Raw genomic sequence first — 22,257 nt, 5'->3', positions numbered from 1 at the left:
TGGCCCATACGGGCAGGGGTACCTTTACCTTACCTTACATGATGGAAACAAATATGGAAGTACTTGAGGAAATGTTTTAATACAAATAACCAAGTTTTGCAACTTATGTTACCTAAATTGTATAATAATTTTTATACATTATTTGTTCAGGTATGTGTATTTCTTATAGCAAATCAATAAAACTGGCAAACTGATCCCCTTCTGCATGTGAAGACTGGAAAAACCCATATATGCTGTTTTATACAACGCACAAAATGAGGGGGTTTATCGCTGCTGTCCCAGTACATTCACAAACGTTTCAATGGAAGTTCCACAAAGAATGTTGACAAATAATGGAGTTTGCTTTTCCATAAATCATCAGGCAACGGCTAGCAAAAGTGTAAATCCATCAAGCATCTCATGTAGGTGTGGGGAATATTCACTTAGGCTGTCATAGGATGTAGGCCTGTGGTTTCCTCCAGCTTCCCAGAATTTTACAAATGCCACAATTCAAAGCAAAGGAATTAAGTGACTCAACTCTTCTTACAATCTTTGTGCAGAAAGTCATGCCATCACAGGTTGTTTTTGCCCCTTCTGGGGAAGACAGGTGATTTTCAGCAGAAAAACCACCCTACTGTTCCCTCACACCCTTGCAACACCCTTCCCTTTCAAACTGAATGATTCTGAGTAGTTGGTGAGGCTCCAACTACATGTGGTTCTATTGTAAAAAAACAGCACAGGATAAAAACCAATGTGAAATAATGTCGGTGAGGACAGATGTCATAGTTTCCATTGTACTGGGCCAGACCGGCCAACTGAAGTATTGGCTTTATGTTTCAGGATGAAATTTAAAAGAATGAATGCTGTTGTCTTATACATCCTCTATAGTGGGGGGGGGGAGATTTGTGGTTCTCCATATGGTCTTGGACTACAACTCCCAAAATCCTTAACCACTGCCCATGCTGCCTGGGGGCAACACCATCTGGAGCGCCACAGGTTAGCCTTCCCAATCTACAACTATACTCCCAATGTAGTTAATTAGCCGTATGGGTAAGAACCAACATCCAAAGTAGCCTGTCTGCCATAATGGCATTTAAGATCCACCTATTTAGGAATGTCTCAACAATTAGCTTCAGGCATATAGTTCCTGTCCGTCCTTCCGTTTTGATCAGTTAGTGGTTTTGAGCAATAGGTCTTCCACTGCCACATATTCGGCATATCAAGTCATTTAGCATCTGGACAAAGGATGTGTGTCTTTTTAAGGTGGATTTTATTATTTCCTTCTAACGGTTATTTCAGTTTCCCATAGCACCTTGGCAATGTCAAAAACAAATACAAATACATGTATAATTTTAACAATTAAGCATGAACCTACTTTACACATTTTTGTTTTAGACAGCTTTGACAACAGGAATAAACCAAACTGACAAAGTAGAGAATCCAGATAATTACTACTTCTTTTTTTTAAACAGAAGTCTCACAGAAAAGTGAGAATATAAATATCAGAAACCAAACTTTTCCAGGAGAGACATAGCTGAGTGGTTTTGACTGAAGAACTGAAACCATTTGTGCACTAGCCAGTTACATCAGAAATATATTTGAGGGGGGGATTTTATCCATGACAATCTTCTGTAAAAAACACACACCCTCCAGCTATTAAATATAAAATTCTTGAAGCTGTTACAGGTTACTTTGAAGACCGATTAGTTTCCATTTAATATCCTCTGAAACCTACATTAATACACTCATCAGATGTCTTCCAGAGTCCAGGGCTGGAGACCCAGCTAACTTTCATCCAAAGAATATTTTTTTAAATGAAATGTACCATCCTAAAGGAAACCAACACAAAGAATATCTGCTCTCTCTCAAACACACACACACAAACACACACACACACACACACACACACACACACACACACAAGAGCATGATAGGCCATTAAAGATTAATGGTAACAATCTTATGTTTCAGAAGGAAATATCAAAAGTTAAAGAAAAAAACCTATTGCATATTTGTTGTAATCACAATTTACAAAAGCTCCCCCCAACCCGAAGTGCATTTCTGTTGCGTTTTGTCTGTATATAATGCTGCATTTTACAAATTTGAAATCTGTACACATGTAGCAGGTATTTTTTTCTCTCTCATGTGAATATTCACTTGGGTAACAGTAAAAAGAGTGAACATATTCAGACATTTAGCCGATATTGATGAAATAGTAAGGCCATAGCTATTTTACTACAATAAAAGCGTTGCTTAAGTCACTTAATTGCTACTGATCTGCCCCAGTTTCATCTTTTAAGTTTTCTTCTGGTCAGTAAGATGGGTTTAGTTTAACCTACTGCTAAATCTGCATCACACTTTCTGCCAAGCTAAATCAAAAAAAAGAAAGAAAAGAAAGTAGGAATATTAAGTTCCATGCCAACGGAGTATCTCCCCCTTTTTTCCCTTCCAGAACATAAGTACAATAATAGGACCCAGAGTTATTTACCAATCCTAAAAACATGAAAGGAGGAAAACTCAGAACACTCATAAAATCACCAACAAATGAGAGTTGAGGAAACTGAAAGCTGTTTGCCATTATAATGAATTATTATTTCAACTGATAAGACTCAACAGGCATGTCTGTCCATTACTGACCTTTAAGGTGAAAGGTAATGGCATTTAGGTAGACAGCTTTGACACTGATGTTTTATGGATGAAATGCAAACATCAGCTTCATCTCCACTGTTTCAATATTTACAATGAAAATGCTTGTTTTGGTTATTTTACCAGTACAGGCTATGCCGGTATATATTACATTCATCCAGTATTTTTTAATAGACAAAGGACAAGGGTTCACATGTTGTTGTTCACTGCCTCAATTTCCCAGTAACTATAAGAATGCTTTGTCCATTAACACTTTAATGCAAAACTATGCAGAAAACAAGCACTGCCACATTCAACATTCTTACAATAAAACAGCAGAATTGCCAGCAGTGAATCTAGTTCTAAAGATGTTATTTCTCGTTTCAAAAGTAATATGGGAAGACTGATTGATGGAGACTCAAGACACTGTCTGAGAATGGACAAGAGCAATAGTGAGCCCAGATAAGTTTCTAATCATGCAATAACTGCAAGAAAGGTTAACAGCACACACTTTTCGCTCTCTTTTTAACAGTTGCATTTACTTCATTATTTCCTCTAAACCTAAAAGTTTATAGTAGATTTGGGGGGGGGGGGAGGCTATGTTAATTGAGTTGATAGTTACCAAATATTGAGCCCTCAAGAGTAGCAACTTTACACTGGAAAAAGCTGTTTTTACACACTTAACACATACATTGAACAAGAGCCATAACCCACACAAACACACACACACACACACACACACACACACACACTCACAGGGTGTATAACACATCCCTTCCATAGGTCAACATTTTTAACTCACAAGAAAGCAATTGTGAGCTCTATTTTTTTAACATCCAAAAAAGCAAAGAGCTACACTTTCAAGTTGATCTGCTTTTGAACAAAGATTCTACCCATACGTGGATACATAACGCAGGGTTAGGTTTCACACACTCACATTGCCAGGTAATCTGTTTTGACTAGCCCCTTTCCAAACAACTACATTCTCTCTGAATGACAGACAACCATATATATATTTCCAGAACTCCTGTCGGCTCTTATAAATTCAAATACATCTTTAGTTTGTAATGTCACAATACGTGTCTACCCTAAGGATAACTGTCGCAGTTCAACCTTTTTTCCAATCCAAGTGCAGTAATTAGATTTATGATCTTAAAAAAGAATTTTTGAAGTACTCTTCCATACATTTTGCAGCGTTCTTAACACTTTTAAATATTTTTCACCTTTTGTGGGTTATGTCCATACAAAAATAGCATTATGAGTAAACCAAAATGGGTTTCTGTGTTAACAGATGTGATCAATGATTTGTGTAAATTTAAAGACTGCCAAACCCAGCACATGTACTTTAAAATGAGTAATGATTAATAACATGCATAGAAAAAAAAGAATATCAACTATGTAAGTACATATACACTTTTCAATCAAATAAAAAAGTGATTGCCAAGCTGAATAATAAGTTAGAGAAATGACAAATCTAACTTTATATATATATTTATATACTTATAAAAATAGATATGAGTGTTCTCAAAGCCATTGATAGAGAATGCCTACTGAGTAAAAATTGCCAAGGGTTATCTGGCTAAGAAAATCAGAAGATGAACATTTTCACAGTTAAATTATTTATCTGCCACTGACATTTTAAAGTTATCACTAGCATATATAAACTAGGATGTGGTAGTATCTCGCAACTGCATTTTCCAGTGTTCACAACTAACAACTTTAGATTTGTTATACTTGCTATTAACTAAAGAAAGGTACACTTTGTTGTTGCAAGATACTTTCCCCTAACACTTTAATACAGAACCTTGAACCCTAGCATGCAGATTTTGGCAGATTTAACTTGTTGTAGCTTTCCTATTCCTTTTATGACTTACTACAGTTACCAGCTTATAACCCAGACTGCTCGTTACACAATGTTGTTAATCTAATTAACATAAAGCTATGTAAAAATCTTCTCCAATGTTCTCCAGACTAACTTGGAAGTTTCCATGGCTATCACCTCTAAAAAACCAAGGAAACCTAGTTACCAAACTTGCTGTTTTAAAAGTCTGCCCTCTACACAAAACCTGATTTCCAGTATAGTATGAAGTGCTTTTTTCAGTAGAAAGAGCTTTTTCAATATACAGTATCTATCAATGCAAGTCACTCTAGACTAAGGCCCATCCATGTATCACAGCAAGGCCAAACTTCAAACTGACTTGCCTCACTTCTACGCAATTAAGCATACTGAAGAGATGAAAATCCAAGGTCAATTAAATGTGATACCAAGAAAAGGACTGCTGTGCACTTTTTCTGTATTAGTCCTGCATCAGTACTGGAATGACTATTCCAGCTAGATGTGCATAATTCTGTAATAAAGATTTAGAGAGAAATACTAAAGCAGTGGGGGAAAATAAAAATAATGCAATCCCTAATTAGGGGGAAAGCAAGTACAAATTAAAACCTTGCCCACTATTCATTTACTAATCTTGCTGTTTGTATAATCCAAAGTAAAACAGAGTTTTAAAAGCTGACCAAAATTAGTAAGTTCAAATACTACATTTCCAAAACACAAAATACTACAGTAGTACATTCAGTTATCAGCAGTGACTAAATCATGACATAACAAGTATGTGGCTACACTCATTCATACTGACCAAGCATGTCAGTTTTGGGGCTGATTTGTAATGCAAGGCCATTAATGGCATACACATCATCCTACAAGCCGTACATTAAATAGATTTAAAAAGTAATTTATAACTTTTACAGAAATGCTTTTTTCAAAAAAGAAAAACAAGGGAAAAAATATTTTGCCTCTTCTTTCTCCAGGTGAGGAACATGCTATCATGTGTATGTATTTGTTCCTCATTTTCAACAAACTAATTCATAACCCAAGACTCTACCTTCAGGCAGGAAACCCGCTGCAAATTAAAAAAAAAAAAAGGTACAAAAATTATAATCTTTTATCATATTTATATTGATTCAATTCCTCCAGCATTTTATATATCACTTTGAGATGAATATTGGGACCTCTTCAAGCACTCTCACACCGCAAACTCTGTGCTCTTGAATTCAGTGTCCGCTTTCCCCACATTTGAATTTCTCACAGCTGGCCAGTTTCTCCTCTACTGCTCATTAGTCCATAGTTATGATTAAATAAAAAGTTTGATCAATTTTCCTTTGGTGATCGTGGTGGCACATACTGTTCCTTGCCAACACGCCGAGGCGCTCCCTGAGGAGAAGACCTACGTCCACATTGGCGCCTCTGTTCCCTGATTTTTCCTGCGGCTCCCTTGGGAGGCCCGTTGCCCCTGAAGACCGCAAAGTCCTTAACCCGTCCTTCAGGTTTTTCGCACGCCTTCTCTCCAGCTCTTTCATGGGTGCCATTTTCTTCTGTTTTGGCAGGAGAGGTTACATTGGTACGCAGCTCCCTAAGCGGCTGAACAGGAACTGGAGCCATCTCTTTTGGGGGTTTCTGGCAGACTTCAGCATAGCTGAGCTTCCGGGGTTGCTTTGGGTGTCAAAGAGAAAGGTTTTAGTGTGCCAGAATACAAAAGGACAGCATTTTAAAATAAAAACCAAGTACAGTGGTACCTCGGGTTAAGTACTTCATTCGTTCTGGAGGTCCGTTCTTAACCTGAACCTGTGCTTAACCTGAACCACCACTTTAGCTAATGGGGCCTCCTGCTGCCGCTGCGCCGCTGGAGCACGATTTCTCTTCTCATCCTGAAGCAAAGTTCTTAACCTGAGGTAATATTTCTGGGTTAGCGGAGTCTGTAACCTGAAGCGTATGTAACCCGAGGTACCACTGTAGTTTCTCTTCAGTCAATGCAAAAGTTTATTTTATTATTTTTTTCAACAGCCCCCTCCATCCGAACACAAACCTTCACTGCAAATACTGGGGTGAAATTCCCACATTTCCCAAGGCTTGGAGGTGTTTATTAAAGCCATTGAAAACCCACTGAAAGCAGACACCCTTACCTGTACTGTCACAGTAGGCATCGTGTTCGTACTGGTTGTAGATGAAGTGGCATTTGTCCTAGGTGATTTTACAGTACTGAGGGGGCACACAGGTGAAGGTGGCGAAGTCTGGCTTGCAACCTCTTTCTGCGCTTGGACCTCTTCCAGCTTATCTGGTTGAGTGGCACTGGTAAATCCAATGAGAGTTTGATATTACACCTTGCACAGGAACTAGCTGGGCTTCTTGAAAATGATTTCTTGCATCCAAAGCAATCATTTTCCAGGTATGGGAACATATTTAAAGGCAGGGGGCACAGATTCCATATGCTCCCTTCCCTGTGTGCATGTTGAACGCATCATCACACACAATGCCAGTCCACTCCCACGCAATTAATCATAACATCATAGGTCCGTCTCCTTTTGTGTTGTTATGCACTAGTCATATGAGCAACACATTTTTTTCATTGTTTTTATATTCATTTGTCTGATAAACATTAAAATACAATATCCCAGTTTGCATGGAATGTAAAGCCAAATAAATGGCTTGGCACAAAACAAGCAAATATGTGGGTGTAGCCACTGCTCTACTCCCCTGGTCTGGCAGTGCTACCCAGGACTAAACTATGGTTTGGTTTAGTATTAGGTCTAAACTCAGGCTCGTGATTTGTCTCACTTCAAACCCCAAGCTGTAGGCAAAGGCTTGTTTCTTGGGTTTACCACTTGTGGCTTTTCTAGGGGAAACAAACTAGGAGCCCAGATTCAGACTTAACACTAAGCAAACCACGGATTCTCCTTGGCTAACAGAGCAAATCCAGAAGTGTGCTATGGTCTCAATCTTCACTGCAGAGGCTCATCAGCACCAAGTCATTGTTTGGCTTAGAATTATGTTTGAACTGGCTCCAAGTGCAACGATGTTCCTCCATTTAATCTGCTTGCTCTTAAGACTCACAAGTGAGTTCTTAGGAACTGTTTACTTATTTTAAGGATATTCAGTATAACCAGATATGGGGACCCAGATTACTGCACAGTACCTTTTAAAACAGAATCATCTGTTACCAGACATCTGAGGAGATAGGCAGCACCATGAACTAGTTCTTACCAAACATGAAGAGTACACAAAGCATTCATCAATTAAAGGAAAAAGGGCAGGGCATTCTGAGTTTAGCTGCAACTTTCACCCATACTATTATTGATATTTGCTGTTGTCTTTTGTTTAACTAGCTGCCCTGTAATTTGCTTCCCCCGTTGGTTTTCTTTTTCTTGATTGCATGTCACTTTGAACAGCCTGCTGGCAGAAAATGCTTCTAGTACTAAAACAAAAATAAATATATTTGCCCTTCCCTTTCAGGGAAGTTCCAGGTGCAACTTAAAACTAACACTTCTCTCCTTACCTTAATCCAGGAACATCAATCTCACAGGGAGAACTGGCACTCATGACAGGCTGAACAGTACTCTGGCCCTGCTCTTCCTGAGTAGATGTTATACAATCGACAGGCAACTCTTTGTTTTCCTAGAGGAAGCAAAAGAAATGATGTTTTCAACAATACAGACTAAGATAACAACTCACATGAGTCACAGCCACAAACAAGGGGCACACAAACATTTTAAAATAGGAATGTCGTTCAATCAAGCCCATAGAGTACATACATTAAAATGGACCTTTTACAAGTTTGTAAAAGCAGCTGCACCTGTCTACTCCAGTACTGCACACACCAGCAGCTATAGCAGAGGTGAAATCAGTCTTGTATTTAAAGCACTAGCCTGGTAGCCACAGTGGCCACAAACTGCATGCAGGTGAGTGAGGGAATTGGCAGAGGAGGGGTGGAGCTCTCAGTCCCTCCTATGCTCCAGCATAGAAAACTAGACATGCCCTCAGAGGAGGCAAAACATTTCCATACTCAGTGCAAACCTAGAGCAAGCTGCTGTGGGGGACAGGGGGACGGGACAGATCTCGTCACATGACTAGTTACAGGTCTGATGGGGCCTTCAGCAAACTTGTATCTAATGGGTCTCCAACTCTTGTCACTGGGACCGGTGGCAGGCTTAGCTGATAGCAGGCTCCAAAGCGATGCTATTATAGGGGCACGGTGGGAAATTTAAATGGTGGCTATACTCAGGTATAGTCAGATTCAGTATAAAAAATAAAGGCGGGCCCAGGGCAAGCATCACTGGTGAAACCTTCCAGGGCACTGGCCTCCTGACCTTCATTCTCCTTCCCTCTTTTGTGAGCCCCTCAGCAGGCAACTAAACATTTTGCAGGCTACTAACCTGTATGGGCTTATTTACAAGGGTGGCTGAAATAATCCTGGCTCAGATTTCTCACCCAGACATTCAGCCCCACTAGACGTAGTGTTCCTGTATGGACCCCTTGGAGCAAGACATGGTTATGCACTGTGTAGCAAGCATTCCAAGACAGGGGTGCGTTTGTTTTATTGTCGGTCACAAGATTTGGGGCCGGGTTGGTGGAAGACAGCCACTTCCTGCTCTCTTCTAACAATCTGTGCCCTTGATTAGGACAAGGCTCACTCTAACCTCCCCTTCTTGCTCTGAGATTAGGTCAAGCCCTGAGATTAGGTACCTTTTCTTTGCTTATTCCTTTAACAACGTCCGACATCCTACTCTCCAAGACTGGGTCCCCTTGTGTTTTTATCATGCTGCCAGGCAATGGAGGGAAATTCGAGGCTAGCAAGTCAAACTTTGGTGTCAAAGTCTTAGTTTCAGCTGAAGGCGGAGGCCGCTAAAAAAGAAGATAACATGTTAATATACTGTGAAGGAGTAACATACTATGCCCCGCCCAATCAGTATTCAATCTAGAGAAGAAATTGAGTAACACACCTCTTCCCTCCATCCAGATACCCTTGCAAGCCATATTCATGCAATACAGTGAACTGGTTCACACGCAATGCTAAATCAGACTGCGGCTTTCAATGAAAGCATGAGAAAGTAGATTCCTGGATAGAAGATTGCAGTCCTGCTGCTGCTGCTGCGAGCTATGCCATGATTTGCCTTAGAATGCCATCCACACCCAGGCTCATCATTTGCATCTTCCAGTAAGCCTAAGAACAAACTGTGGTTACACAGCTTGTGGTTTGTCTGGAGACAAACCACAGGCCTGGGTCCAGACGATATGCTAAACCAAGCAAGCCACGACTTCACTCACAGCAATTGCAGGACCAAAGGAGAAGCAAAAAGCAGCCACAACATCCTTTTCAGAAGTCCCAAGTGCTTGTATTTAGGTATCGCTGTGATCCATATCAGTGAGAAAATATCCAAGTACTATTGAAATTCGCACAAAATGAGATTTCAAGAAAATATATTCAATGGTACAAATATTCCTTTTAGGAAACCCAAAACCTTACCACAAGTCTGTCATCTTCCCGTCTTCTCCGACCTCTGAAAATGTTTCTCCTGTAAATAAGCAAAGAGAAGCTTCCATGAACTTTCTAGCTATTTTTAAAGCTGCTAAAACTGCCAACAGCTTATTGATATGATTAAATGCCGACCCATTTTTTATTCCCCGTGTTTCATTGGAGTTTGCCCGGTTTTGTGGACACCCTAGAGCTGGTAGAAAGAAGGTTCCCTCATAGAATTAACACTAATATCTTTCCAGCACCAGTGTTAATATTGTGGTGGTTTGGGGGACTATTTTAGCTCAAAGTGTTGGTGATTATCTTTTGTGTGTGAGAGAGGGTATTTTCCTTTCTTATTACTCACTTTTAGTCTGCTACTGATTTTGAATTTTAAATTTAAGAACAGCATTTGTATGAATTTCATTTGTTTGTAGAACTTTGTTTTAAGAGTAGCTTTGAGACTTTACTGTCGCAAAGTAGTCCCAAGTTCAAATGCTGACAAACTAGAGCGCTGGATGCACTGAGAAAGACCCCTGCCTGACAACAGCTACTGCCTGTCAACACAGACATCCTTGGCTGGATAGACCAATGATCTAGCTCATTATAATGCAGCTTTATATAGCTGGCAGAAACCTTAAAGCACACCTGTAAATTATGTAGTCCTTACCTGCCTCGGCTCATGCCATAATCACCATTTTGCTCTATCTGTGTAACAGAAGAATCCTTCGGTGAATAGCTTTGATCTTGGTGTCCTGACAATGAGTTTGCTTGCCGTTCCGTTTGAAAGTTCCTTGAGCTGGCTCTGTGCAGTTGTCCATCTCCTACGGACACAGCACTGACTGCGGATGTTACTTCAGCAGAATGTTCAGAACTACTTGACAATCGGAAATGAGGCTTCACGCTGGATATGTAAAATATGTGGACATAAATTAACCCAACAGTACAAAAAGGTGCTCCTGTCAACAAACTAAACTGGCCACCAACACATTAAGAACTAAGGAAGCCTTAATAAGGGTCTCCATATTTTTTTCTTTTTGGGGGTGCAATTAATCATGTTAAAACAGAACATTACTTCCCCCTTTAAAAAAAACAAAAACCACTCAGTCTCAATATGCACTGACTCCCTGTATGGATGTGGTACCCAGTCAACACTAAGCTTACAGCTTGTAAAATAAGGTTCAAAGAAAGCATGCTCGTTTGAAGGTAGGAAATGAGTGGTTGGATTTTGAGCTGAACCTGAAAAGGGATTAGAGTGATTATATAGATACACAACTTGACATGCACAAAAAACCAAGCTGAGTAAAAAAAGTAGCCTTGTTTTTGCTTTCAAGCATTGTATTCTGTCAATTCACAGTATTAGCTGGAAACACTGTAAGGTGGGTTTGAGCAGAACACACCCTGCTAAACTATTCTGTCTGTTGTGAGTGGAGGGGGTGTACAGCCATCAATTTAGTATCACAGTATTAATAAATCTAATCCTTAATGGAAAAACTCTTTATTGGCCCAAACCGTAAACTGATTCAACTTCAAATGTCACAAATGAGTTTGCAAAAGTCTGAAATATATTTAGAAACCAGTTGGTAGCTACTACTACTTTTTGCAGTAACTGGAATCAGCTAATCCATCCATCCCCATTTCAAGAAGGTTATTCAAAGTCCTCATAGGAGATCAACAAAAACTGCCAAGAGGGTCCAGAATGCTTTAAGACCTAAATGCAGAGACTTCTATAGCTTTTCTTTTGAGAAATGACTCCTTGTAGGAAACTGAAGAATTGCAGTGTAGTACAATACAAATCACACTAGTAATAACCAGATGAACAGTTTACAAATTCCAGAATAATGTTATGACCAAGACACAGTACAATTAAATAGAAATATGAAGCTTTTAAAACCAGATTTCAAAGTGTGAGCCAGCCCTCAGATCTCATAATCTTAGCTGTCATTGAGAAGGGCACACATTCTTAGCCATAAGCAAGAGAAAGAGAGGTCAAAGAAAGAAAACAGCAGGAGAGAAAAGTATGAGAATATTAAGAGATGCTCAGACTTCGATTGTTAGGCCCATTTTCTCTCATGTGCAATATTTATCATCACAGGGCTGATACTCAGAATCCTCATCTCATTCTCGATGCTGCCATAAAATAAAAAATGCACAACTGTCTGATCTGTCAAGAAATATTACTCAGAGGCATATGTATCTCCAAAGCTGTGGTGTGATTTAATCCTACAGGATATTCTCAAAGATTAGAAATATTTTGTTCAGCTGGGGGGGAGGGGCACGGCATAGTTAAGGCAGGCCAAGATATTTGTTTTCCTAAAATGTATGCCCACTGACAAAAATACTTTTGTAAGGAGAAAATCACTTTCCAATGTGGTTAGATTATTTTGTACGGCTCTGAAACCAAGCTTACTATATAGTCATGTAATAATATTAGAACAGCTGGAAAAGACAGATACACATTCATAGGGTCCAGAACACCTTCTGGTTTAGATTAAAAACATAAGACTCTGAAACTTTCTAGTCAATCTCCAAGCTATGGCAACTATAAATTAGGATATGAAAGATATTTACCATAATATGCTTTGAGGTGGACTACCCACTTGATGCAAAGCTACATTAAACAGAAAGTTTTTCCTTTTAAAACCTTTCCTAAAGACATTAATGTAGGAAATTTGCATCTGAAACCTGACAGTGCACAATCCATGGGAAGTGCTTATCAAGTTACTTGGACCCAAGATAAAGAGGGCGTCTCAGCATCTTCTACATTTTCCCCAGCTTTTCACTTAGAACAAGCAATTCCACAGAAAGTAGGTTCCACATGCTGGTGGCATCTAAAACTCAGTCCATACCAAAATGTCTCAACCTGTCTTACTAAAGGCTTTAGAAAGCAAAGTGCCTGCACAAACCAAATTTTATTGAGTTTCAGTTAAAATTAAAACACCAGTACCACAGGTCCTGTTGTTGCTGAAATTACTGTATCATAGTCCAACTTCTGTTAGTGATACTGTCTGACGACCCTGAACTTTGGCCTCCCCAAATGTGTACAAAGGCTGTTTGCAAATGAAATCTCACAGAAAGCAATGACTGTGTTACCCTAGCACACTATCATTTTCAGTAATTACGAGTTGCTCTCATTTACTGGATCTTTTTCTTCTTTTATGAATGAGCATATCTACACTCAAATCTTTACAGCTGCATCAGAACAGTCTAATTTGGTAAATGAATTACAGAGGTGGAGACAATATGTCGGGTATAACAGAAGTAGCTTGAAATGAAGTGGTCATTGAGATGCTGTACTGTACAACTGCACTACACCTTCCTCCACTGCACACCCAACTGCAGAGAGCATTCCTTTAAGTGTGTCACTGATAAACACTTCAATACAACGGAAGAATGAGCCTGCAATGCAGGGGTGGGGAACCTCTGGCTCACAGGCAAATTTTGGCCTGCAAGGGGTCCAATTTGGCCCACATAGCCTGTTCCCCTAAACCACATCCACATGCCCATCAGCTGATGCCACTGATTAAGTATTAAATTTTGCATTGGCTGTGCACCTAAGGCAGCAGGATATAATCACTGCTGAACAGTGGGGGTTAAATTCTGCTTAGTTCAAACAGGAGTGGGCAAGGGTGTCTGAAAGTTTCCTACCTTCTCCCTGCTGCTGGTCTCACACCTTGTGGAGCTGCTGTGAAAGCAGCTTCTCCTGAGCACAGCAAGCATGGTAAAAATCTGTGGTTTCTTCCTCCCTTCACAACCCATCATTGCCTTCAGTACAGGGGTGGAGACATGCTTGTAGCCAAGAAGCAGTAAGTGTCCCATGGCCCATGCATATCACAACAGCAGCAGCAAATCTTATTGCGAACTACACCCAAGAGTAGTGAGCTATAGCAAATATAAATTTATGAAGCTGTTTCCCAGCTAATCCTAGGAACAGAGGAAGCAAATTCTAGCTTGGAACTGAAAATTCTCTGAACCGGAATCTGTCTCCGAATGGCTAAACTGACAGAAGGGAGAAATCTGCATTGATTAAAAGAATGGCTAACAAGACAGATGCATTCATAGGACTCCCAAAAAGAGTGTGGCCAGTTTTCTTACCGGTTTCTATGGAATGGGCGAGCTATACTTAATCCAGCAGCATTTGTCTTGTACGATCCTGGTGAATTGAAGCCATTCACAAATCCACCATTAGGAAATGGAGCCTGCAGCAGACACAAAGTATATATCAAGAGGTAGCATGGAGGACTCATCCCAATGAAAACAAAGCTTCTTTAACTAGAAAACTGAGGACCACAACAGTATACTCAAAACCAAGTTAAGTATGCTTCCCTACCTCTACATTTCCACCAACTGTATACATTTCCCCTTTTACCAGAATACTTAGCTGTTGCGAGGTAATGCTATACTGAGTGGGGATGCTCTCCTTAGAGTATGTAAAAGCTAGAAAGTCAGGGCTCTCATAAGAAGGCAGGAAAATGGGGACAAGATATGTTAGCTCAAGCAAGGAGAGAAGGAGAGAACCAATGTGGGGTTTCTCTATATTAACAGCAAGAATCCCCAGAGTTTCAAAGACAGGGCTTGCTGAGGATAATCTTGCATAGCGGGGCTTCTTCAACATCTCTCCAAACCCCATATCCCAGTGGTTGTAGGTGTGAATTTCTGCAGTGATTATCTATCACTAGTTTAAAATTAAAAGGTCTGTGTGTAAAGGCCTCGAATCTTCAGCAGCTTATTTCCAGAGCAACTAGTAGAACGCTGAACATTATTAAACCCACTAATTCTAGTTCATAGCTAGAGAAGGCTCAAATTTATTATTGTTATTCCATTGCAGAATCTCATGGTTTTTCAAGCAGGCCTTTAAAACCACTCAGTAATTTTGAATAGGACAGTTTATCTGTATTTAGTACTGAAAATGTATTTTTAAAAATACTCAAGTGGTATTTAATGACATAACAGTGTTCTTCAGCCACCGAAGAAAGATAAACCCAGGTGACTCACACATGAGACTTAAGCATAAGCTTACCAGTGGTGTTTCAAAATAAGGTGCAGGGTTTGGAGACCATGTCTGAGGCACAATACTGTAGATGGAGTACTGCTGAGGACTATATACAGGCTGCATAAACAGTGGTGAGGCAAACTGTGCTTGTGTTTGAACAGGTTGAACATACACACTGGAATCCACTACCCGGTAACCATTCTTGGCAAAAAATGTGTTGATGGCTTTTATCCTGGCCTGTAAAAGGAAGATGAAACCACAGCACATTTACTATACATGGTGACAAGGCCATTAAAAGGTCTGTATCAGAGTAAAAGAAAAGAGGAAGCCACAATTATTTGTACTACTTCCTTCATCTATCAGGTTAGCCTGCAGAACTAGCTTTTACAAATTGCTAAAAATGCACTTTCAACAAAGTTTACAATTTGGTTTGCTTCTGGGATGAAGTTCTATTTTCCAAATACCCAATCTAAGACTTCCTTCCAAAATGTCACAACAATTAAAACTGACTATTTAATCTAACACTGTCATTCAATATTATTGAGACAGATCTGCTTAGTAGGTATGCTAGCAAGAGCAAGCGGTTCCACTAATGCTGGAATGAGAAGCATGATTGACCAGGATTAGCATGATTCACCAGAAGGTGGGATTGTGCACCTGTCAAAATGCTCTTTGCAGCTTTGCAAAGCACCGCTTGAAGCAGACTCTCCCCCACATCGAGGATGTGCTACCCTCTCATCTCCCACTTTCATGGTTTGCTTTGGCCATAGTTTAATGTTGTTCGGTTCGGTTGGCACTATGAATAAGACTAAAAAGTGCCTCAAAACCATGTCCGCAATGCAATCCTGATTAGACTTAACTGTAGTCAACTCCAGTAATGCTAACCATGCTTGAAACCAGGGGTGGGCAACCTCTGTTCAAGCCATAACCACTTGCCCTACACCTGACCATCATATACAATGTCATGTATGCGGCAAGTAGTTGTGACTTGGCCAAAAGTGGGCTGCAGGCACAGACAATCAAAGGTCCCAGCAAAGCCTTCTGCAAGACACTTTGAAGGCCTGGCTATCAGCTGATCAAAGCCCTGACAAAGTGCAGCACACAGCTCTCTGCAAGCAGTGACAATCAGCTGACTGCTGTCCCCTGAAGAGAGCCTACAAAAACAACAATCAGCTGGGATCAGCTGCACTAGGAAGTTCCCTATCAGTCCCATTCCAATGTTAAAAGTTGGCCTTCTTGGTTGTGGGAGGCGGGGGAGTGGAGACGAGAGAAAGATCAGGATCCCACTGGTTCCTGACCCCTGCTTTAAACCATGATTAAAATAAATCAATTTGGAGAGAAACATTACACTTACACCAAACTGGTATTAAAACCACAGTGCTGAGCCAATTATTTAAATACTGAAATATAACTTAAGATCCAAGAATACTTGAGGCAACTTACCATTATTGGCTTGCCCTGAAAGGTTTTAACTTCTTCCCGTAAATATTTAAATGCCTGTACGATACAAAAACATTCACTGAGAGACTCACTTTGACAGAATTACACTTCAGAGATAGTGGAAAGCTTATGGAACCATCTGCATAAATACAAACTGAACTAAAAAGAAAGAAAAACAATCTGGCTCCTTTTACGGAGGTTACTTGAGGAACAGTTAAGAGCTTTGCCACATAAAGTGTTACATTAAAGCTGGGGTGGCTGGTCTGGTGGCAGTCCTCCAAACCTTTGCCTCTAGCCCTCAGAACTCTTCCCACACAATCTTCACTAGCCTGTGTGCTTTTGCCAGGCTGGAATATGTCCTAGACCTCCTGATAATGCCTCTTATTTCCTTTGATGAAGGACAGAGTGTGAGAGTGTATCTAGAAACCAGCCTACTCTACAATGGTTGCATTTGATTTGTTGCTCCACCCTCCTTTGCTGCCACTCACCATTGGCATGTGGCCTCAGCAAAGTTGCCTGGAAGGTAATGTGCCTCTTGAGCTGAAAGGGTTTCCTACCCATATCAAAGCAGCAAATACACCCCTGGAACAGCTGGGATATGCCCATTCTGCTATGCCACCCACACCCCTCAGGTAACGGAGGCAATGTTAATCAGTTGTGTGTTCTTAGCTGCCTTCAGTCTTTTAAAGTTCTCTCCCCACTTTTCAACTTCTGGCTGCGTTTACATGATTGCTTTGAGAGACATAGGTTTATAACTGTTCTTGGCTGCCCTCACCCGCTAGCAGAGGACAGAATATAATAGCAGTGTAAAATGTTGGCCACCACATGATTTTCTTACCTGCTGTGCATCAGTGTCTGACTGGAATGTAACGTACCAGTTGTTATTGTGAGCAAATTCACAACTTATCACTTTGGGGCAGCTTTCATTTTTAAACAGTGCCTTTACCTCCTGGAGGGGGGAAAAAAGACTATTTCAGTAAATTACAATTGCTGTATAGGTTTTTGTGACATATTATCAACTGGGACATTGTACCATCTATGAAAAAAGTCAAAGAGAGTGAATTAATATATATGAAGAACTATGTTTATCATCTTCATTTTTAAACATTTTGAATTCCTACTGGAGTACAAAATGCTTAAGTTCAGTGAAGCACTGTTACCTACATTAGCAATGACCTGTACTCCGCTTACATAAATGTGGAACAGTGCATTTAGCAATCACAATAAGAAACATTACTTTACTTCAACTTCCAAACAAGATTGCTAACAATCTGTAAAGCCACCATGTGATCTCCTAAATCAAACAGGCTTCCTGCAAAACAAGGCAACCTTGTTCCAAAACAAATATCCATATCCTCAGCTATTGTGAACTAATATTTCACAACCAAAAAAATCAACTTCTCAATTTTTTAAAATGCCGTTGTTAAGGTGCATTTAGTATAGGTATGGCAAATGCTACTCAGTTATGCTTTACAAAAGCGGAAATGATCACTACCAAATATTCCAAATCTCCACGATAGCCTGGAGGGAGTTATTGCGATTAACCAAGAATAATGCCTTAGAGAGTATTGCCTTACAACAATGCACATCATTCTAAGTTCTCAATGGGAAAAGGAAAGCTTTCTGCAGGATTGACATCTTAAAATATCTTTAATCCTGAGAGGTGATTGGCTGCTGTGGGTGGAACTCAACGCCATGCTAAGGAGATCTTTCCATCAGGACAATCTCCTCACACCTCAAAGAATGGATTTGAAGGTGGTGCAAGCGGAGGAGAGGGGAAAACCCCATTGTGCTACAATGAGCCCTTGTGCTGACTTCTACAAGTGCACCAAGCCAGCTGAATCTGGTCCTTTCTATCCAGATGAGTTTCCCTGCAGAATGGTACTTTTTTCCAACTTGTTATATCAATGGAATGCTTGAATGTTTTCTTACCTCTACAGGTGTTGTTTCAGGAATCTCGCGGAGAATAATAATGCATCGTTTGTGGTTTGGCCTAACTTTTTCTCCTCGTTCATCCACTTGGACTATAGGAGTAGCTGAATTTAAAAAGAAGCAGTAGCTAAAAAATAGCTTTTAAACTGCCAGAAACAGATACAACACAACACGACCCTAAGAACGACATACATGAACCCTTTCGCCCAATTTTCAACTTAAATCCTGAAATGGGTAACTCAATTCACTTAATTCTCAGTGACCACAAGCTCTGCTCATTCTCATGTTAATCTTTCCCCTTTTTGGTAAAGAAGTTTCAACCAGAGGAAGCAGAAACCAAAGTAGGAATTACTCCAGAAAAACCCACTGCAACAAATCTATGGGCAACATCAAGTGATGTCCTCACTTCCACAATGCACTTATGCCACAGGACTTGCAATTCTCCTTCACCTCTCACCAGCCTCCATAACATGAAAATTTGCTCAAGGCCCTTCAGACCTCTTAGGAGAGAAAAGTTAACATGAGAATGAGCCCCACTGCAGAAGGAAACACTCACTGAAGCTACAGTGAACCTCACCCTGGGGCATGAAAGCGGAAAGTAATTATTTCCCTTCAGTTACACATAGCTCAAACATGATAGGTTTATGTATAGGAAGGGCACCAAAGCAGTCCCAAATCAAACAGTGCAGTTTCACTTTAAGGGAGTGGAAGGCAGTTAAAAACAGCAACAAGTGCCTTAGGTGCAGACATATGTTTCTCAGGTACAGAAATGCACCTATTTATCCAGGGGTAAATGCATCTAAAAATACAGCTATGAAAAGAGTTTGACATACATCTTAGTACTTCCACAATTAGATCCATATTAGTTGTCAGTTTCTTAATTCCTTCCATGTTGGCGATTGTCCATATTGGAATAAATTGATCACTGTCCATTTGAGACATCAAGTAAAGATCCTTGGATAGATTCTCACTAGAAATAAATAAATAAATAAATAAGCATCTTTGTAAAATGATACCCAGAAATCAGCATGGCTTATCTTAGGGACAGATATATCAAACACTTCCAAACAGTAAGAAAAAATATAAACTTTTAAAGATACAATGTTTTTTGTGTAGGACTATACTGTAGACATTCATGTAACAGAGACATACCAAGATCACAGAGATGGAATCATACACATCATGAAAGCAGCAACATAACATCCTTTTACCAATTTGTTCTAAATATTGATACAGTATTACCAATATGTGTTGCATATTACTACAAAGAAACACCTGGCTTATGGTTTTGGCCTGGTTAGTGCGTGCTGAACTGTCAGGAGCAGCTACCTACTGATCTATAGACATTTATATCCGACCTACTTCACCTTTGGGCAGTTCACAATATCAATTAAAAAATACAAAACAACAGTAAGTTGCATCCAGCAAAGATGTCCTGTTATTGCAAGGATGTCCAGCTCCTCACTGGACTTCCTCTCTCCTCTGCCCTTGGGCCCTCCCACGCCACCCCTCAAAATCTGTTCCGAGGTTTCGCCAACCTTCGGGAGCGTATCTTGGGGGAGCAGGGGGCACATGGAGAGAGAAGGAAAGATGCAGGTTCATTGCAGAGACAGAGGTCCTTGCTCTAATGGGAAGACTTTGTTGGATGCAAACCTGAGGTAATAGAAAACTATGCGAGCACAAAAACTAGCAAAAAAACTATCAGGGAGCAATATAAAATCGCTACTAAAACCCAAAGGAGAAAGGAAAACATTTCAACAAGCAAACAAAAACTTTAAAAAGTGACTTGCATTTCTTTTTTACAATAAGAATTTCAGAATCTTGACTGGGTCAGGAGGCACAATGCCAACCTCGTTCTGTCATAATAGCATTGTGCCAAATATTAACAGGAGGATTCAAGAGGAAACATGTGCTTCTTCTTTTTAATTGACCACTTGCATAAGAGTCCTTAAAGCAAAGGGTAAACTGCCCCCCAGTTACTGTTGGACTCCATGCTGGCTGGAGCCAATGGAAGTTGCACTCCCACAAACAAATGGAGTACACCATGGCAAGAGCCCATATCCAGCCCTAGTTACATTTACCAATACATTAGAGTTCAATACCGTGAGAAACAGAACTCCAATTGTTTCTTCAAACATTCTTTCAAGTCTTCTGGAGAAATGACGGGGCTGCCTTCATCTGAAAAAAATGTATTCGAGAGTGAATTACTAATATTTTTTTCTTTTAAAAAAACAAACAAAACAAAAAACAAAACACCCAACGTACAGAGGAGGGGGGCAGAAGTGCAGGTTTAAGAACTGCCATCCTTCTTATCTGATATATGGTACAAGTTTTGCTTTAAAGTATTGGCTATACTATATCTTGTTACTGAGCTTAGAAATGTACAGTATTCTTTCTTGTGTATACTTTTCATTGTATATATGTGTCAGGGGACTGCCATCAGAACAGGGGAGGGAGGCAGGGGGGCGTTTGGTATACAGAGAGCCTCCTACACTTCTGAGGAGCAGTTCATCTTCCAGCGAGGGCAAAAGCCACACCTCCAATGGAGAAGAGAGGGAAGGGGCCAGCCAATGTCAGAAAGGGCTCGAAGATGCTGCTAAGAGCCCCAGCGCCTCACCTAGCCGGGCTAGCCAGGAGGAACGCATGCCACTTCCGTTGCCCAGCTTGCGCAGGGGGTGAAACGCAAAGAAGGGAGGCAGAGATTTGGGGTGTCTTAAGTTCTTATGTTGGGGGGGGGGGGGAGCCAGAAGAAGCCACTCCCGGATTCTGCTAGTGACTAAGACAGACATGAAACTTGTGTATCTGCACTGTAAATAATTTGCACAATAAAACCTGTAAAAGACAGGTCGGAGTCCTGCCTGGTTACTCATGAGCTACTACCACGCAGCATCTGACAATACGTTTTTACCATTATATTGCACATAGCTCTAGGTCAGAAGTGATAAACTGGCAGATCATTATCTTCCCAACCTCCTGTGTGGCAGGCCACCCACTGAATAACTAGGAATTAGGTGAAATCAAACTGTGTGGACCAAGGTACAGCCCACAAAGCATCCAATGTCATGACCTGCCCCACACCTGATGCTGTATGATGGCAGCTGGGCATGGCTTGGCCAAATGGGAGGCTGGAGGTACCCCAGCATTGCAACAGGAACTTTTAGTAGAACAAAAAAATATAAATTTGTTGTTATTAAGTGGTTTTATTACGATGATCTAGCACGTGGGAAAATCCATTCTGATATTTCTGCTCTAAACAGAGATTACTGGATTGCTTTATTAATGGCACAATAAGTTTATAGCTCCTCCGCACCTCAGCAAGCAGAAACATTTCAAAGCTTATACTGGACTTATGAAGTCAGGTCTTCTAAAGATTTTACTATTTCACCTACCCTAAACATGTCCAATTAAGTCACTTGTGACACAACCAAAGAAACAGGGATGATGAGTGTGAAAACAACAGCTTTCTGGTTTAGAAAAAATTCACTGCCTGATCGACCAGGCACCATGGTTTAAAAGCTGGCATAAAATTAAGAGTTTCTTTTCATTTCAAGTTAACATGAATATTGTAGCTGAGGAAAGGTAGCTATTAGTAGCCTCACAATAGAGACATGTTAGAGGGCTATGGATGACAAGCTATGGTTAGTCCAACTGTGAGTTCAAACTGATTCTGGTCTCAGCTCATTCAACTTTTAAATGATATAAAGGAGACTGCCTGGAAAGGTATAAGACCAATATGACACAAAGGAAGGTGCAAAATATACAGTAATTTGTGGCACATCTTTACCCTGAAGAAGTTGATAAAACATCCAACTATTTACTATGAGGGTGAAAACTGCCATCTTGGGATTTGATAAGTCAATTTTCTCTTTTGGGTAGTTTCAAAGATGCAGAACTCCCATCTTTTCCCCCATCCCAGTCTGTGAAAAGAAACAGTGCCCTGAATATATGCATGATGCCTGCTCCTTGTTATTACAAGTTACATACAGCACAGACATCTCATGG

General features: G+C 40.3%; 1 protein-coding gene across 9 annotated transcripts in view; it reads right to left on the bottom strand.

The window, feature by feature from the left end:
* Positions 1-1,228: 1,228 nt before the first annotated feature.
* LARP4 (La ribonucleoprotein 4) overlaps positions 1,229-22,257 on the bottom strand; it is a 35,560-nt gene continuing 14,531 nt past the window's right edge. For all 9 annotated transcript variants that reach the window (XM_081898625.1, XM_081898626.1, XM_081898629.1 and 6 more), the window contains 13 exons: positions 20,358-20,433; positions 19,089-19,225; positions 18,256-18,359; positions 17,162-17,272; positions 16,327-16,380; positions 14,911-15,120; positions 13,986-14,089; positions 10,561-10,794; positions 9,903-9,951; positions 9,122-9,280; positions 7,935-8,053; positions 6,565-6,730; positions 1,229-6,094 (listed from right to left, as the gene is read on the bottom strand). In XM_081898625.1, the coding sequence (XP_081754751.1) occupies positions 5,753-6,094; positions 6,565-6,730; positions 7,935-8,053; positions 9,122-9,280; positions 9,903-9,951; positions 10,561-10,794; positions 13,986-14,089; positions 14,911-15,120; positions 16,327-16,380; positions 17,162-17,272; positions 18,256-18,359; positions 19,089-19,225; positions 20,358-20,433 (1,865 nt within the window). In that variant the 3' untranslated portion in view covers positions 1,229-5,752. The remainder of the gene's footprint in view (positions 6,095-6,564; positions 6,731-7,934; positions 8,054-9,121; positions 9,281-9,902; positions 9,952-10,560; positions 10,795-13,985; positions 14,090-14,910; positions 15,121-16,326; positions 16,381-17,161; positions 17,273-18,255; positions 18,360-19,088; positions 19,226-20,357; positions 20,434-22,257) is intronic.

Source organism: Podarcis melisellensis, assembly GCF_964234715.1.
Source record: "Podarcis melisellensis genome assembly, chromosome: 2".
Lineage (NCBI taxonomy): Eukaryota > Metazoa > Chordata > Lepidosauria > Squamata > Lacertidae > Podarcis > Podarcis melisellensis.
This window is presented reverse-complemented; position numbering and strand designations above follow the sequence as displayed.